Source organism: Lepidothrix coronata, unplaced genomic scaffold (genome assembly GCF_001604755.1).
Source record: "Lepidothrix coronata isolate B3197 unplaced genomic scaffold, Lepidothrix_coronata-1.0 Scaffold109, whole genome shotgun sequence".
Taxonomy (NCBI): Eukaryota; Metazoa; Chordata; class Aves; order Passeriformes; family Pipridae; genus Lepidothrix; species Lepidothrix coronata.
In genome coordinates this window covers 1,560,631-1,579,112 of record NW_016690289.1, presented here as the reverse complement: position 1 = coordinate 1,579,112, position 18,482 = coordinate 1,560,631, and the positions used below count along the sequence as shown (strand labels likewise).

At 40.3% G+C, this 18,482-nt stretch overlaps 1 protein-coding gene across 1 annotated transcript in view; it reads left to right on the top strand.

The window, feature by feature from the left end:
* Positions 1 to 15,944, top strand: part of ANKRD33B (ankyrin repeat domain 33B) — a 42,104-nt gene extending 26,160 nt beyond the window's left edge. The window contains exons 2-4 of the mRNA XM_017824109.1: positions 2,478 to 2,607; positions 7,898 to 8,038; positions 14,791 to 15,944. Of these exons, the coding sequence (XP_017679598.1) occupies positions 2,478 to 2,607; positions 7,898 to 8,038; positions 14,791 to 15,632 (1,113 nt within the window). The 3' untranslated portion in view covers positions 15,633 to 15,944. The remainder of the gene's footprint in view (positions 1 to 2,477; positions 2,608 to 7,897; positions 8,039 to 14,790) is intronic.
* The last annotated feature ends 2,538 nt before the right edge of the window (positions 15,945 to 18,482 follow it).

Sequence of the window (18,482 nt, the reverse complement as noted above, 5' to 3'; positions counted from 1 at the left end):
CTTCAAGAATGATTTTCCATGCTACTGCATCATGTAGCTTCAGTAGGAAGCTCCTACTCTCTGTTGTCTTTCTTTATCCTTAAGCAAGCAGTCTTTGATAGCGTCTTTGCAAAATAAACTTCAGAAAATGTTGATACCTTAATAATCCTTCTGGTTTGTAAACTCAGAATGGTGAATGAGTTTGATGGATTTTGAGATAATTTGTGACTCATATCTGTTGAAATCAGAATGCCAGCGTTGGATGCATTAGATCCTATCTGATGGACATACCCACTAAAAGTAGGACAAAAAGTCCCAAAACACTGTAATGCAAAAATCTCTCACAAAAAAGACCTAATGTTTGCTATTCATTATTGTTTTATAAAATTTTACTGTATTTTCACAATATTTTAATTTTACTCATTATAGTTTGCAATTCTTTTACAGAGAGATCAAAAAAAAGAACTTTTTTTTTTTCAGCATCTGATAAATATTTTTAGAAGACAAATTTTTTTCAGTGAAAATACACTGTAAAAATATCCTCCAGATACTGGGTGAAACAGTTGTTATCCATTAGAGATGATATTCTTACAACGTTTTTGGAACAACCACTCTCTTAAAAAATGTCTTTTTTTTCAGTGAACAATAGAACCTCACTTCTTATTGTCAAGAGTTTCAGGTCTCAAAGTTATTGTAGACTTAGTTTTCTGCTATTGTTAGTAACTGACATTTTACTGAATGACTGGGTAGTGTTTTAAATCTGCAGAGCTTTTGGAGTTGTAAAGGACTATGTCCTCAACATTGGGTGAAAAATGAAATTATTAAAGAAACTAAAATAATGCTGAAGTTCTTACCAAGTGGACACTGACACATTTTTTTAAAAGCTAAAAGCTATTACATTGTAGTAAAACTGAGATTAATCAGAACAATCCCACCAGGAAAGTAGATACATTTGAGTGAAAATATATGTGAAAAAAATTACTTTTAGAAGAATCCTCTGTACAATTTCAATAGAAGGCTTTGAAGTATTACAGGCTTTTCTCAAGGAAAGGGAGATGTTCTTTATAAAGCAGTGGTGGGTGTTGCTTCATGATGAGGACAAGGGAGAATTGAGAATAAAAGAAATCGGAGTAATTTTTTTATTGAAAGATGTAATTGAGAAATAACCTACATAGCCTCTGAACAGCCTAAAGAGTTGGCAGTGAAGCTGTTTGCCACCTAAGCCAACAGAACTATCCAGAAAAATAGTGGAGCAGGACACTGAAATATTAACTAAATAGTTATAATGACAATAAATCAGAAGGCACCGTTTTCATTTGATGAATGTCTCTGTCTCAGTAGTGTCCATGGGGAAAAGAAATAAAGAGAATGTGTAGGTAAGACCTGCTTAGCAAGTGATGGAGGAGTCAGGGTGGTCCATTCTGTTTTCATAACCAGGTTCTCCTTCTTGCTAGTCTTTTGTGGTTATGAACTTGTGACATATCTGTGTGAGTGCATTTCAGCAAGCAGGGTTACCAGAGTTTGGGATTTGTGTTTCTACTCTTCTCTTTTTGGTAGTCAGATACTGATGCTGAGCTCAAGAAAACTGAGTTATGTGTTGGCAGTGAAGAGGGAGCACAGGGAGTATTAATTTATCTGCACCTACCCTCCTCTAAACCCATCAGCCCTATGCAGTAATGCTGCCCAAGTAATCCTGAGGACCAGAGACAATGGTGTTCATCCTAGTGGTCAAGTGAGCAGCCAGGATTAAGTACTGTAGTTCCATTTAATTAATGACAATTGCATTTTGCTATATTTTAGGGAAATTGTCAGTTTTACCCCTGTGGAATGAAACATTATCTGGGTACCAAGCAGAGTTACAAGGTTTACCTCCTGTCTTGGCTTCCTCCTGGAAGTTTTACAGATTCCAACTGTCATAAAGCACATTAAACAGGAACTCTAAAAGCAATTTAATTTTATTTATGATTATAAAAAAAAGGAGATGCAGTTCTAATGGGAAACCTGAAGTACTTAAAGATAGCAACACGCAGTATGAACACAACTCCTGCCTAACACTTCCCCTTCAGAGAAGTAGTAGTGGTTTTTCAGAGAATTAATATCAGAGCAGGTCCAGTTCATCTTACCTGCTGGCTTCATTTTATTATACAATAAAAACAGATTTATTCTCATTTGGATATAGATAGATATTTGGATATTTGGATATATAGGCCATATAAACATGAGCCATTTTTAAGCAGTTACTCTGCATGTAGCATAATGTAATACCTACTCTCTTAGGTATTTCTGAGGAGTATCAAATGTTACTTGCCAAAGGGCAGAGATAAAAAGGAGTGTTTGAGATCTGAACATTGTGCCTGGAGCTAATCACTAGTTATGCTGATACCTTTTCAGTTCTTCGGTCTGGAAAAAAAATAAATGAAAAAGCAGACTAGTATGCTTCTTCACTGAACTTTTTTGAGTCTGGTAAACCTCCCTCTCACTTTATATTTTACTTACAGAATGGTCTTATCATTGCCTGTTACCAAGGTTATGTGGATATTGTAATAGCCTTAGCACAATGCCCTCACCTTGATGTGAACTGGCAGGACAACGAAGGGAACACAGCTCTAATTACAGCTGCACAGGCAGGTAAGGCTCTCTCTATCACCTCTTATACTCAGGGTCTTGGGAGAAGTGCGTGTTTTGGCTGCTTTTTTTAGGATTGTTTTTCAAATTGCTAAAAGAAATTAATCTGTGTAAAATAATCCTGGCCAAACCCACTCCCAAGTAAGTTTGTCGTTGTTTTCTTTCAACTAATTAATCTACAGTAATACTTATCCAGTAGACTAAGACAGCAAAAGTTATACATTTCTAGTAGATACCATTAATTATTTTAACTTAAAAAATAAAGAAAATCTTGTCCCAAGTGTGCAATATTATACTGCTTTGTTCTTTTAAGCTTATTTCCTATGTTTGCTCTGGCAAGAATCAGGTGAACACTGTGAACGTGTAATGTGCTATATTATTGCTGATTATGTATTTTCTCCCATGCTTGTTACACCTACCTCAGTGGGTCTGTAGTAATTCCTGATTGTAGGAAAATGTATCATCGTTTAACAAATACCTTATCTGCTAAGACATTCTTCATCCACTGCATAGTTAAAAGCAAGAAATCCTCAACAAGGTTTAGTGTTTGCCAGTGCTCCTTTTATAACAGACTGATATTGACATCAACTATGTTAATCCTGATGCAAATTGGAGTGAGAGCAGGTTTAGCCCCAGGTTTTCTTTTATACCTCCCAGCATGGTAATATTCAGTGAACCAGTGTATCAGATCACTTAAATGTAAGAGAAGCCACCAAGAGAGCTACTAGTTTCAAGTGTACAGTTTAAAACCCTCAGTTGATTATTTCTGTTAAAACTGAAAGGCTGCGCTTTAATCTTTAAGGGAAGCTTTAGTTTTCTCTTACAAGTGTTAACAAAGTGCCAAAGCACGTAAATCGGGAAAAATTTCGCCAAGGATGCCATCATCACTTTGTAGTCTAAAAGCTTTTCCAAGGGTTGCCTAGCTCTGCATCCTAGATTTCCTTTGCATCTCTCAAGCACGATCCTCAAAGGCAGTGACTTACAGGGAAACGTACACCTAGTCTTTACCATGTCACTGCAAGATGGGTCTTGAATCTGGAAGAAACAATTGTGACCACAGTAGTCACATTCATAGCAAAGTCATGAGTTATGGTAGCTTTCCAAAGAAAGTGGAGAAGTCTCCAAAACACTAATCTACTTTTATTTATCTGCCCTAATATAAATTTAGACTACAAAAGATTTAACACTCATTCCTTCCTGACCTTTATAACTCATGATAATGAGCTCAGAATTAATCCAGTGGACTGACATTCACTTGACACTCTCTGCCAGTACTTGCTATTGATCCCCAAAGCAATTGGAAATGACTGTAGTCAGCAGACGCTTATACAAACACCCAGCAACTTGGATGTTTTCCCCTGCCTGTGATAACCCTGAGCTACAGTGTTAACACTAGTTATTTAATTAATTATCACAAGATGCTGTAGTGTTAATAGAGATTACTGTGAGGTTAACATTGCAATCAGAGGAGCTACAGTGCAATGGATGCTGCTTAATTATTGCTGAATGTTAAGTAGTAATGCTGAGCAGTGTATTATAAAGATCTGGAAGCAAAGCTTATACAAGCTTGCCTTTAGATGAAAATTTACTTGTGGGGGTTTTTTTAACTTTAGTTCATGGAAATATAACATTTTTTGCAAAATAAATTATTCTGAGATCACTGTTATTTATACCAAAATATGGGTTTTCCTATGGAAAGTCTAATAGCAAATCCACAATATTTCAGTTAATTGTAAGGTAATATTAGAAGGTTTCAGAAAGTGCTGCTATTTTTGTTATGATCCACTGGCCAAGTGAGCCATCATGTACGTCCAGACCCCAAAGAGGAGCTGGATGGGACAAAAGCTGCAGTCCAGAGGAATTGTTCCTTATGTTGCAGAGGCTGCATTTGTATTATGAGGTACAGATGCCAAGGGAGATGACAGAGAGGTCTATTTACTTGTGCTAGTGGAGTTTAAAATCCACACTTGCTTATGCCATTTAATGACTGCCCAGATGCAATGCTCAAATCTGTGTCTCAGAAGATAAGTGAATTCAGTTTCTCATATTGCTTTTGAGATTTTCTCATCCTTCAAAAAAAGTATCTAAAGCTGAAGTTTTTTGCATGGGCTGTCCTGAGAAAGACAGCTTGGACAGATCAGTGAAAAGCAGTACTTTCTTAACAAGCTTACTGGTATTCAAAAATAACCACAAAGTGTCCTGCTTTGTGTGTAAATTTCAGCTTCAAAAATTGGTCTGTTCATTTGGTTTCTCAATATTTCTTATTTCTTATATCCCTTTTCAAAGACAGCTTGCCTTCCAAAACTGTAAATTCGTTGCAGCCTGCAGCAGGTGGTGCCCAGAAATGAATGGTGATGCTGTTGAAGCAGAAGCAAAATCATTAAACATCATTATGAGGACAATGCAGAAAAAAAGTAGGGATTGATGCAAACAAGAGATTGAAATAACAAGTGCAAAGAAAGGGAGGAAGGAGAGTGATTTAAAAAAGAGAAGGGAGAAGGAGGAAAATTACTTTTATTTTTTTTTTTTTTGTCAGTTCTGTTGCTGATGGGGACATAGCTACATCAGTGTAAGGTAATTGGCATGCACTGGTGTTCAGACAGAGTCATATTTGCTTACAGAGTATAGATATTTTACATTACAGGGACCAGTTTGGGGCAAGGCTGTAGAGCTACGAAAACACAAAATTGGAAGTTATCTCAGGTTCTGTTCATTAAGAAAGACATGAGAACACAAACACCTAAAACACTCAGAGGATAAAGCATGCTGGGTGTCTTTTGTTCCATCCATTCACCATCCACAAACTAAACAAAAGTGTTTTGCAGGTACAATCCAAAATAGCAATGTTATTTGACAAAGCATCTTCCTTACTATGCAGCTTATCCTTCTGCCTGTTTTACATAGATTATTAGGCAATATTGTCATCATTACAGGCATTTCCTTTGTGGCAGCAATTAAGTGAATTAAGCTATTACAGACATCTGTGCTGATCTCTAAGTATGGCTCCCAGGGAGAAGAAGTGTACCTTTAGCATGCCAGTTCTGGTAGAAGATAGATCTGGCTTGCAAACAGCAAACGCCTGATTTGAATTCAGTATCCCCAAACTGGCCGAGGCCAGGCTCGTTTATTTTAGAGCTGCATACGCCTTCCATAGCAGACTTTACATCACAGAAGACTCACCTGGTTTATGATTTAGGTACACACTGCTAGTGCACCCAGACACAGGAGAACCAAAGCAAATTCATGGCCTTAAATCAAAAGCGTATGACAGGGATTGAACAAAAACTTGGCAGCTCTGAGTTTTGCTTTGAATTTTAGATCTGTTTGAACCAGAAATCTGAAGCAAACCTCAGAGGATAGAAGATCTTGCAGAATAAAATTGAAGAGGTTCTAAGGAATCCCTGAGACATGAAACTTCTGAGAATCTCAAACTCCTTAACTTTCTTAGTTATTTTATTGTTGGTATTTTTTCCTGTCTCATTTAAAGCCATCTGTAGTCCCCTGGAGAGTTTAGGCTGAGCAAGGTCTTTCAGGATTAACTCTTAGCATCACCCCAGATTTGCAAAACATCTCTTACTGCAATTATACTTTTGACAAAGGGACGAAAATCGTTAGTGATGTAATAACTGCTGAAAAATCTTCCACTTTATTATTTCTCCTTGTTTCAGTTTGTCTCTGGTTTCTGTGGTCAAAAAGCAGTATTTCAACTTTTCCAAAGCCTTCATGAAGACACATGCTCTACATCAGTGAGACAGACAGTGTCGTGCAAAACAATTTGGGCACAAAGATTCTCTCAGTAGTAACCAATACCCTGCTAGGATCTGATCTTATTCCATAAAGTCAGTGGAGCTGAAGCCTCTGTATTGTGTAAGCAGGACCAGGTCACTCGATCCTGCCCTGAACCCAGTTCACTTTCGCTTTGTTCTTCTTGTTGTGGTTTGCTGAATCTTTATATTTCGTTCTCATCAGACTGCACAAGGTACTGGGAGCTCTTCATTTGGTTTTCTCAGACTCTGGAGTTTGTCTGCACTATCTCTACATATGCTCAGGTTTCAGGAGAGTCTCCAGTTATGCAGAAAGGTAGCGGAGCATAAAAAATTATAGGAGAAAAAGAGTAACATCTGCAAAATATCTTAAATTAATCAGTATAGATTTTCTTAACTTGTTTTTCAAAGTGAGTGCAGGACTGTGTTGCTACAAAGCGACTGCTGATTAAATTTGGACCAGATGTGACACTACAGATTTTTTAAATTGTCCTGTATAAATTATAATCTGCTTCAGTACCATTTCTAGATGAATTTGAATGTCATGCATCACAGAATATTCAACCGGACTGCAGAGTGATATGAGAGAATATTCTTACAGCTCCTAGTAATTCAATTGTGATTGTTGCAGCTGCCTGACAGACTGCATTATTTTATAAAGCATCAAAGCATCATAAAATGATTGACAAGCGAAGGGAAAACTGTTTTAAATGAGTCATAATGGCACTCGCTATTTGCCTGAGAGTCCAATTATAAAGATTTGATGTCTTAATTGATCTTCCAACCATTTAGCCAGAGATGTCTTCAGGTCCTCAGTAGGCCCTTGCTAACACCAGTTATCCTGGCATACAAGGCACATGAATTTTTTTACTACCAAAACCGAACATCATTTTCCTCTTACTGGTGAGTAGAGAAGTGGCTTTACACTGTCAGATGGAAAAAGAAAAATGTGGGATCCTACACAAAATAGTCTTTTCTCTCATATCAGGCCTGACATGTTTTTTAAGTATTATTGGCTGAAACACCTATACGTAATCATCACTTTTTAATGAAGCACCATGATTGTAAGGCTCAGTTTTACCAGGGAAGGGAAAAAGGTTTGCAGTCAGTTACCCATGGTGATGGGCCATCCTTCCTTAAGATGTAGGGATTCCCTTTGCACTGCTACTCATTGAGTTAAGAAACTGGGGCCCCTTGCAACCTCAGAGTGAACCATCTCTGGCCTTCAATTATTCCCTTACCTTAAACTGACTTTTCAGAAAGGAGAGCAACTTGAGAGAAGGTGGGAACCCGTTTTTCACCTTCTATCTCAACACTCTGGTCACAAGTCAGTGCCACTTAAGGCTGATTGCAACCCTCAGGCCAAAGGCTGATAACTGCAATGACTGGAAGAGTACACAAAGAAAAGAGATCTTATTAATTATCTGCATTTTGCAGTTATCAAACCCACAGGAGTAATTTTTGGTTTAACCTTGAGGGAGTACCTTCATTCTGTGACATATTTTCTCTGCTTTTTCATTTCTTTAAAGGGCACATAACCATTACAAACTATTTGTTGAACTATTTTCCCGGGCTTGATATTGAGAAGAGGAATGCATTTGGATTCACAGCACTGATGAAATCTGCAATGCAGGGCCGAACAGAATGTGTGAAAGCCTTGATGATGGCAGGTATGCAAAGTGCTTTGCTGCTTCTTTGTCTTCATCTAACTAAATACTAGACAGTCATACACAAACACCAAGAAGAAAACTGGCTCTTGAAATGTTTGCTCTGTGAGCTGTGGCGCAGCCTTCCCTGGAAATGGGTGCAGCTTTTAAATAAGTCATAGACAAGGTGGTGAAGGCACGTGCTGCGGGTTCAGGGGCACTCAGTTTGCCTGTAGAATCTCATCCAGGAGTTCTCCAAGAGCTGTCAGGGTGAGATTCATTATCTCCAGGAGAGTTTGGGGAGCAGAAGCATCAAAATCTGTAGAAAAGGAGCTAACGAAATTCATTATACAGCTGGGGAAGATATGCAGGTCTCTTGCTGCCTGCATGATGGTAGTGGGACCACAGCCAGACCTCCACTTGTGCCTCCAGCTGGGGCAGGGACTGGAGAGCTCTGGAGGCTCTGGCTCCCATCAGGAGAGTTGGGTGTAGGAGCCATATCCCACAGGGAACACTGGTGGGAAATTTGGTAATGTAGATTTTCTTCTAATGCCTCTACAGTTCTGAATTTGGTCTCCAGGTTTATGGGCAACAGGGCACAAGCAGGTCTGTCTTTGCTGCAAGGAGGGAGTCATGGCACAGGGAGTGAGCAGGTCCATCTCTTCCCAGCTGTCTCTTTTCACATCTGAGAACAGGAATTATGTTTCTTGCTATTAGCTATTGTCTGCAGTTGAATTTCCAGCTGTATTGCACTGCAAGTTGAAGGGGTCCTGGAGAAGAGACTCAGAAGGCCCCTGGAGGGGTAACAGCCTCTACAGGAGGAGTCTAGCATAGAGCATCTTTCAGCCACAATGTTGTATGGTATTTTAATATTGAGTAATTTGTATATAAATCATTTTATACTAATTAAATAGCTAGCTTATATTAGTATATATTCTTTTATTTCAGTTGCAGATACTTGACACAAATTAGATATTATGGAAATTATAACAAATGGCATGTGAATATCGTTATTGTCTAGACCAAGAGTCCTACAAGTCCATTTCATTGAGAGAGATCTTGAATGAGTAGTTCATTTCAGTGATTTTGCTGTCACGGAAGTCTAAACGCTCATAATCAAAATATTTTAAGCCACAGGAATTTATCGAGCGTAGTGATATTACTATAATTCATTTAATACTATCCAGTTTCTAGACATCAATATGACACAGAAAATGTTTAGATGATGTGGTGACTGGCATGTCATTTTCTCCAAGGTTCTGTAGCCTCTTACACTGGAATCAGGGCTTTGGAATCCGATCATTAATCTTGGAGTTAAATTTTTCTGACAAAAAAATTATGAAATGACTGTCAGAGCTAGCATACTGCTAGAAACAGATGCACTTTCTGGACTAACACATTCTTTGTGCAGATGCTAGTCTGGAATTTTCCAGTGCCCATTATGAATCTTAAAAAGAAACTTCAATCCTAAGACTTTATGACTTGTCTAATTTGCCTTACAGTGTCATACCTTCTATTATTCTCATTAGAGATGTGATGGAAGCTTGTTCTTTCTGTTTGGGTCACTAGAAGCTATTTCACAACCTTTCAGCTTTGTAGATAACTCAGTCCTTGTTATTCTGATTCTTGTACAGAAAGTACTGACATCAAAGTTCACCGTTGTGGTTGCTGCCTCTGGCATCTGAATAGCCACCTTCTTGTTTTCATGATTCAAAAGAAAACAGAATATCAGGGAGAACAAACCTTTAGCAATCCAGAAAATGGCTTTCTTGTCCTCTACCTTGAGTTTACCTACAGAAAGTTGTATCAGCCTGCTTGTGCATCAGAGACAGTGAGGATACCAAAGATCATCCACTGACTAAAGAGGTCTAGAGTTATGCTCTTGAGTTTCTACATTGCAATTTATATACATGTTTTGGTGAGTGTTTTGCAGTTCCTCACCTTTTCAGCTCAAAATAAGGGACACAAAGGAAGTGTGGTAAATTGCCTGCACCCATTTTAATATCTGAGTACTTTTTAGCACTGCAGAGTCTGCTGAAATGGAAGGAGGAAGATGTTCATTCAGAATGGATTTAGAAGTTGTTTGGGACTTAAGGGATACTGAGTGACTGCTGACAATAAAGTGCTACTGTGCTGAAGAAGGTAAAAGGAACTGTTATTAAAAGATTTGGTGAAAAAATCGATTTCACAAATAAACTGGCAAAGTTCTGTTAAAACGTAAAAACGCATGGCAACATAGGAAGGAACACCCATAATCAGCTGTGGGTCTACTTGCATAGCTACAAAGCAGGTATGTGTGTTTAGAGAAGAGTTACAGCCAAGAGGTGTTTAAACCCAGTGTTTGTTCAGTGGCTTGGGTAAGACCTCTATGGATGGCCAGCTACTTACAGCAACGCAGGAGGTCAGTAAAGCAAAATAACTCACTTTCCCAGCTGGATTTGAAATCTGGATTGAATGCTGGACGTAGCACAGTCAGATGGGAAAAAAGGTAACAGCAATGTGTGACAGATGGTTGGAGCTGGATTGTTGAAGTGACTGCTCTTTCTGAAATTTGAGTTCCTGGAGGGTGGCCAAGGTCAATCACTACAAGATTAAGGCACTCTGAGACACTTGGACGTAATGTCGCTCTTTCAAAGTGAGTCTTTGGAACGTGTGAATTTGCTATTCGTGAGTGCACAGCGAGTAAGGGGGAACTCAGTCTCTCATCGGCAGTTTGTCACAGGCTGCTGCGCTGCCAGGACTGCGCCACTGCCAGCACTCATCAAGCGAGCCAGCCAGAAATGCTGGTTGTTATTCACGTGTCAAGCCCTGCTGTAATCTCCAGTGTAAATTCAGTGCTGCTTTAGTAAAGTTGTCAGAGTGGCCACAGATTTGGAGACTGAGTTTTAAATACTGCCTGCCTCAGTAGGCAACCAAGCTCAGGTTGGTAACAATACCTGACCTTCCTCACTCCCCATTTTTAAACTCAGGTGTCAATTTTGCATCTCAGAGGACATTCAACCTTCTTAATAAAACACGATATTGATATCCTAAAGGAGCATCTGTATTCAAACTAATTGTGCTGAAAAATGATCTTCAGGGCAACTTTTTAGGAAAAGCAAGGCAAGTGGCAAGTGCAGTTTTCTTAAAAGAGAACTTGTAGGCTATGCTTACATTGAAATGACAATTAGTTCAATAAGACAGCTATCACATTTACAAAGGCACATGACTATTCATGCCTATTTCAGATAAGGCATTCCACTGAATGACAGTTTTGTTGAGAAATGTCTCCTGACTTGTACAGAAAATCAATACAACTACACTAAATCACACCTTAGAAAAGATTTTGTGATACAAGGTACAAAGTGAGCATTGATTTCTGTTGAAAGGTTGGGATTTCAATACTCCATAGTATTGTTTTCTGAGATAAACTTTCCAAAAGCCCTGGTGACTTATCTGTCAGGAGCAGGCTACTCCTCAAAGGGAGGTGAGCCAATGGTGACAGCATGGCCTCAGCACTAGCCTCATCAACAAAGGCACTCCTTGAAGGAACAGAGCAGGGCTTGTGACAGGATCAGCCAATACTGCAGTGGTTGTTGGGCAGCCTAGGTGACAAGGGATAGTCTGTAGAGACAAGATAGTCTTGAGGTCAAACAAGAAATTAAGTCTGTGGATCAGGGTCCAAACCAGCAAGGCACATGGCCAGGCTTATCTCAGACAAGGAAAAGAGCTGAGCGCAGTTCCCAGGCAAAGGTGGGGAACTCCCAGTGAGCGCTTTCCCACATTGCTCTTTTTTAACAACTCTGATCCAAGGTCTCCTGGATGCACCATATCAGAGCTGGAATTACTTTTTCTTGAAGATAATGGTAAACAGCTGTCTATACCTCTTGCTTGTTTACAAGCTGAGAATTAAATTTTATATTTGAAAACAATTCCTTTAGCTTCTCTTCTTCCTGTATTAATTCCTTGCTTGTTACATGTACAACAAGGAAACAACTTCCACATAGTCTGCCATGGTCCCAGTCACCTCTAGTGGGAAGGAGGACAGATCCAGGCAAGTGTTAAGAAGGAACTAAGTAGGGCAAGAGGCTACCCTGAGATGTGAGAGATTCAAGGGTAGGAACTTTGGGTAGGAAGTTTCAAAACAGGCTAGTGAAGCAGGAGGGTGTATGTCTTTTTTCCTCTCCAGAGTGGTTTAACTGGAACTTCTGCAGTCATGAACCTCATCAAACCCTGCTGCCTCTGAGATCTTGCAATCCCTTCTTCAATCCAGAGCTAATGAACTCTTTGATTTGATTGACTCTTCCTCCTCTTTGCCTCCTTTCTGTCTTCCAATCTGGGCCCCATGCTTGACTCGTGCAGTACGCCTGTGCTCTTTCTCTCTGAATTGTCCTTTCTGCAAATTTCACTCAAATTACACTTAAACTGAGATCAGCTCTTTTGCTTAGGTTATCTCTGTCCATGTTCACTCTTATCTGTGTCTCTAGCATCCTCTTTTTAGCAATTTTCTCAGTTGACTTAGGAGTCAACTTGTACTTAATAGGGTTAAAAGTGAGTTTTTTCCTTTGTTTTCCTGTAATGACAAAACTTCCTTTGTGGGGAAGGTTATATTGAACCCATCACAAACCAATTCCTGGTTACCATTCCTTATATTAAGTTCCTCCTTATTCTAATTTGAAATGCTATCACTAAGATAATCTATCCTGAAGAAAAAAATTATCATGGTATTTCTCTACTCTTTTCCTCAGGTCTCAATCTCTGGACATCTCCTTCTTCCAAAGTTATGGGATAGATTGTCTTTTCTTTTGTGGAAAGATCTGTGTAGGTCTGTTTTGTGTTTACTGTTTGAAAACGGTGCTTCATCTGCTATAGAAGCCCTTCGATAAGTCAAACCTTGTTCATATTCCAGCTTTAAACTCTTTCAAGGAACCCAGAAATTATCTACAGGGCCAGTAACGTGTAAACTGTGACTGAACGTTGCAAAGCTGAGTTACATTTAAAGCAGCTGGGCAAAGTGCCTGTCCCAGGGAATGTGCTACAGACCTGCTGAACAAAGTCTGCACGCTGGAGCATGCAAAGCTCCCTCTGAGATCAGTCGAAGTTCAAAGGTAGAATATAAAACAAAGAATTTTCAGCTTAAAAACATCTCTGTCTGCAACCAGCATATTCACTCATTCTCTTATTGATTTAATTCATTCACCTACATGCCCACATACTGTAAAACATCAAGATGTGTGTGCCCAGGTGGTGTGCCCAGGGTCATTTCGGTACAATTCACAGGATATGTGCCAGTTGTCAAGTCCCTGACACATCTATGAGATTCTTTTTAATTGTTGACAACAAGCCAGTTTTTGGACATACCTTTTGCACCCTTTAGCATTCACCAGCTGTAATGTGTTGGGCATTTGCAACAGTGTCCTGCTAGCTTCAGCTTCCAAAACTACTTGTTGCTGCTCATTCTGCAGCAATTCTTCCACAAGTGTACTTTGTACTGAGCTTCCACTGTCCTTTACAGAACTCTTCTGTGTAAGCAGAACTGGGCACATGCCACCCTCATGGACAAATGCCCACAGTCCCACCCTAATACCATAACTGAGAGGACTTCCCTGCAATTTCCTGGTTGACAAGGAATGTGGATATAGTACTAAGTTGTAAAGGAGGAGAAGAGTGTAACGCAACTTGAAAGCATAAGAGGGAAGAACAAGGGAAGAAACCTATCTTTGGGGGCTTATGGGAACATGAAGAGGTCAAAAGGAAGGCAAAGATGGAGAGGGATGGAGAAACATATGAAAAAAAAGAATGGTGATGGGGACAGATGTCAGAATTGAGGGATAAAGATCATAAATTGGGAATCGGAGGACAGGTCACTAGAAATCATTTTCTTTCAGGACCTGAGACTGTACTTCAAATGTCTAGGCCTCTGCTGTCTAACCAGTGCCCCAGCTGCCTCTCATGGCTGGTCCACTTGGCAGTAACAGTGTGTTTTTGCTACCAGTTACTTCATTTCCTTAGGGCTCGTAATCTCAGGTAGATGAGAACAGCTGTTCTGGGCTCAGGCTGAAGGTCCATCTCACTCATTATCTACTCTCTGACATTTATGGTAACTTTCCTTATATTTGTTCACCCTTGTTACCATCCTCACAACATTTCCTAATTCCATTCTGTCCTTTCAGAGATCATCGTCATGGCTGGTCTTCGCAAACGAAGATTTGGGGCAAGAGAACATGAATTGCACACTTGTTTTCTCTACTCCCCTTTTTTTCTTTCTATTTTTCTCCATTTTAAATGCGTTTCTAGAAATTCCTTGTATTTTATTTGCTATTTTCACCCCTAGTGAGCAGTGTGTTGATATTTTCATGGAAATTGTGATCACTAGGCCAAGATCTCCCTTACAAGTGGTAGTGATCACTGCAAAGTCCAGTATTCTGTATGGGGAGGATTTTTGTGTACAGAATTGCTTCTTTCCATATTCATCACTCTCTTCTTGTCAGCTAAGTGAATGGATTTTAAAATGCCAGTCAAGATTAAGTGCAGCTGAAATTCATTATTTCATTATTTGTATTAAGAGAATTTTATATATACAGCTTTATTATTTTTTAGTTTGTTTTAAATAAATCAGGAGTTCTGAAAGTGAGGAACCTGATCTGTCCTTAGCGCATCTTCATTTTGATACAAATATTACTGTGTATCTTATATGACATTTTCTTGCAGGGACTCACCTCTGATCATAGCAACAAAAGTGTGAGCACTTCATTAATTAACACTAATTGGTTTTCGTTGATTTTTTTTTTTTTGAGGGGCAAATGTCCATGCAACTGACCCAAGCCGTGGACTGACTTCATGGGAATGGGCTTGTTTCACAGGAAGATCAGAATCTGCCTTCATCATGCAAAAGTTGATGGACAGGCCATGCCCAGAACAGTTTTCTGATCAATATAAACCAGAATGGCCAAAGATGAAGGAACTTCTTGCCAAGGCTGCAGAGCCAAAAAGCTGTTTGCAGAAGATTTCTGAGTGCGTACGGGCAGCTGTTTCATTCCGGTCTTTCTATGGCCCAGAAGAAGATGGGGTCCTTGACCACATGGTGAAGGTGACAACAAGCCTGGGCAGTCCTTTCATTGCTCTGGCATGCCGGACTGTGTGCCCAGGCAGCCCACCCTCTGTCGGTAAACGCAGACTGGCCGTGCAGGAAATCCTTAAGAAGCAGAGAGCAGAGGAGATCCGATCTCAAGACAAAGATCACGTTAGCAGCTACGAGAAGCTCTTTCAGAACTCCAAAGTCACAGTGATCCCCAAGAAGAAGGAACGTCGAGCCAGTCTGCAGCCCATCAGCTTTGCAGTGAACACAGTAGCCACGAGGAAAGCAAGCCTCCTACCGCTTCACCTGCTTAGACGGAGCAGCGTCAGGCCAGGATTTGTCATCCCCAAAGTCCGTGTCAGCAAGGCTCCTCCACCCACCTTCCAGCCAGAAAAGGCGAGAAGGAGGAGCAGTGCAAAGGATGACCCCTATTTGCAGATTCCCAAATGGAGATACAAGGAGCTAAAAGAGGAGCGGAAGAAGGCAGAGGAACAGGACAAGAACAGAGCAGCAGAAACTCAAAAGCTGAGGCAGGTGTCTCCTACCCGAAGCAGGACCTGATTTAAAGGCAGTTATTTAGAAGGTTCTTGAGCTACTAGTCTTGTTATCTGAGCAAGATAACAGACTGAATGCCTTTGTGCAGGCCCACTGTTCATGGAGCTGGAATACTGAGCAATGGCCTTTAAAGTGCAGAAATACAGCAAGGGTTATGCCACAGCATGTCTGATGCTGGAGCACAAATATATTTTAAGGTGGAAGACTTACTAAGTTTGCCTGTCTGCTGTTGAGAGGAAGTTCTAAGTGGTGCAGTCCTCTTGCAGATTCCTGTTTTACCAGCTCCAGGTGAATGACTGAGAAACAGCTTGAAAAACAACATATATGTGACAGGATTATATTTTGTGTTTGTTCATTTTGTAATGGACAAAATGAAGGAGTTGTGCTTTTGACACTAGACATTCCTTCTTCTCCTTCCATAGGTAGATGTATTGCAAGGTTTTATAGTAATAATGAAAAGTTTAAAACATACCATTGTTGGTGGCAGTGAAAATCCAGGTCTTCAATTGTTTTGGATATACTAAGCACTTTATTTCTATTCCAGTAAACAAAGTTTAAGGATAGGTATTAAACTGTACAGCTCTATACAGTCTGTATGGATACAGGTCTTAATGTATATTGCTTGCTCTGTTGAATATAAAAAGGGCTGCATATGAAATATCTCTGCAGTTGAGGTATTCACATCTTCTGCAGGTATAAATCAAGGGCAGGGACTGATTTCTTTGAAGCCACAGAGAAGCTGAGATAAGATTTGAATGCCACCATCACCTAAGATTTGCCTCCCCTGTTAGGTTTCCCTTTATCCGTTATCTGTTGTTTCCTCTTTAGTCTCAGGGAATTTTTTGTCATTGCATTTAAATGTGAAATAAGGGAGATGGTGAGGCACAGGTGGGCTTTTTTCAGGTTGATATTTAAATTCCTGTTTTAAAAACCAGGTTTATTGTGAGCCTTTCCAGATTATAGCCAGGACAAGAAAATTATGCAGCTTGAAGAAGTTCAATTTTCCCAGGTATCAAGTCCAGCTATATACTACGAAATGCAGTATCAGGTAGCTCAGGCACTAATGTGGTCAGATGTCACTGTAATCTTTGATACTACACCTCTGGGTGCCCGGGGAGAGCAGTACCTCACCCCTCTCTCTCTCAACACTGGGAGAAAACCTTCCCTAGTATGTAAGTGCATCTCCAAGCAGCAGTTCCCACAGGTTGCTGCAGGTTCTTGCAGTCCATGTTAAGGCTTCCTTTGGTTTTACCAGCAGTCAGCCTGAGCAGCCTACCAAACCCTGGCAAATTCTGATAAGGAAGGGCTGTAAACCTGCTGCTTGCTGAAGAAAGATGATGTTCATAGAAGTAGAGGTCAAACACAAACAGCAAGTCATACAGCACATCTCAGGGTAAGGTTTTGCTCGGGTTTTGTGCCTGTTTGAACTGAAATGTGCTGTGGTGTGTCCTCCTGAAGGTGTAGCTGTGCTGGAAGCCAGGCAGACCCCACCTCCTGCTGTCACTGGCTTCTCCCTTTAATTAAAGAGAGGGGAAACTTTTCCATCCTTTACTCCCACAGCACAAAACCTGGTCGTGGTCTCACTGAATTTGTAATGAAACTGTGCATGTCATGGGAGAAATAAATTCAGTTGATTGAAAACTAGTGCTCAGATCAGCACTGCCACCTTGCATCTGTGGTGTCAGGGCTTGACAGAGGTTATGACAGATGCCTAAAACAAGGATTTTGCACACAGCTTGTTCTTTTTACTTCTTGCTGGAGTAGCTGTGCTGGTCAGACTGCATTGCCAGGTACACTCCCAGGTCAGAGCTGGAGGAATATGCACCTGCTAATACACTTCCTGTGAATATGAAGAGGATTTTAGTCTGCAAGTGCATCAGTGCTGTGCAATTCATAGGCAACAATTTTACAATGGCTTTGGAGTGACCAGAATATAAGCTGAACTCATTACTTTGGAGAGTAGGAAGACAATCTTTTAGCTGTCTGTGGCAAAGGTATCAGGATGGATTTTGAATTAAATTGGATTGAATGGTTTAACTAATAATTTTTGTTTACTGCCAACCTAGCATTTTGAAGATTAGCACTCAGATTCAGTATCTGAAAAGCAACCTGTGCTGCAGGTGAGCACTTGAATTTGCACTTTCAGTATCACTTGCAAGAGATAGACAATTGACAGGTGCTCTCAGGGATTAACATACAGTATGTTAGAATTGGGGGCTGAAAATTAAGCCCATTTTCTAATCCTTTGTACTTTACTGTGTTTATGTGCATAAATATGTGATATTTCCATTAAAAGAGGCGCAAACTGTTAAACTTATTTGGCAACCTTATTCTTCAGAGGGGTTTGGGGATGCTGCCTTTCACTTTTCAGGAGATCTAAAAGCTCATTCACTTTCACCAAAGGACTCATCAGCACCACCTGAAATCAGTTCGGTTTCCCTGGAAAGAGTCATTGTGGGTTAACTTCCACTCCTTGTGAATTTTTCCATGGGAGTAAAACAAAACCACTACATTTGTCCCCCATCGGGCTTTGTCTGACTATCTCGGTGGAGAGAGAAGTTGCCGCTTTGCTGGCCTGCGGCCACATTGCTCTGCTGTAAACAGGTGGTCCCGTACACCCTTACGGACAGTATGACTCCATTTTGTGCATCTGTGTAAAGCTTTGCACTTCCTAGTTTGGAAATGCAGGCACAGGTCCCCATTGCCTTCCTCCCCTGCTGCCTCACTGTCCCCCAGCATGGTTTACCTCCTAAAAGAGAGCATGCAAACCCTTGACAGCACCTCCTGGCAGCTGGACGAAGGGAAGGAAGAGGTGCTGCTGGAAAAGGATGCTCCCACAGAGAGAAAGGGACACTG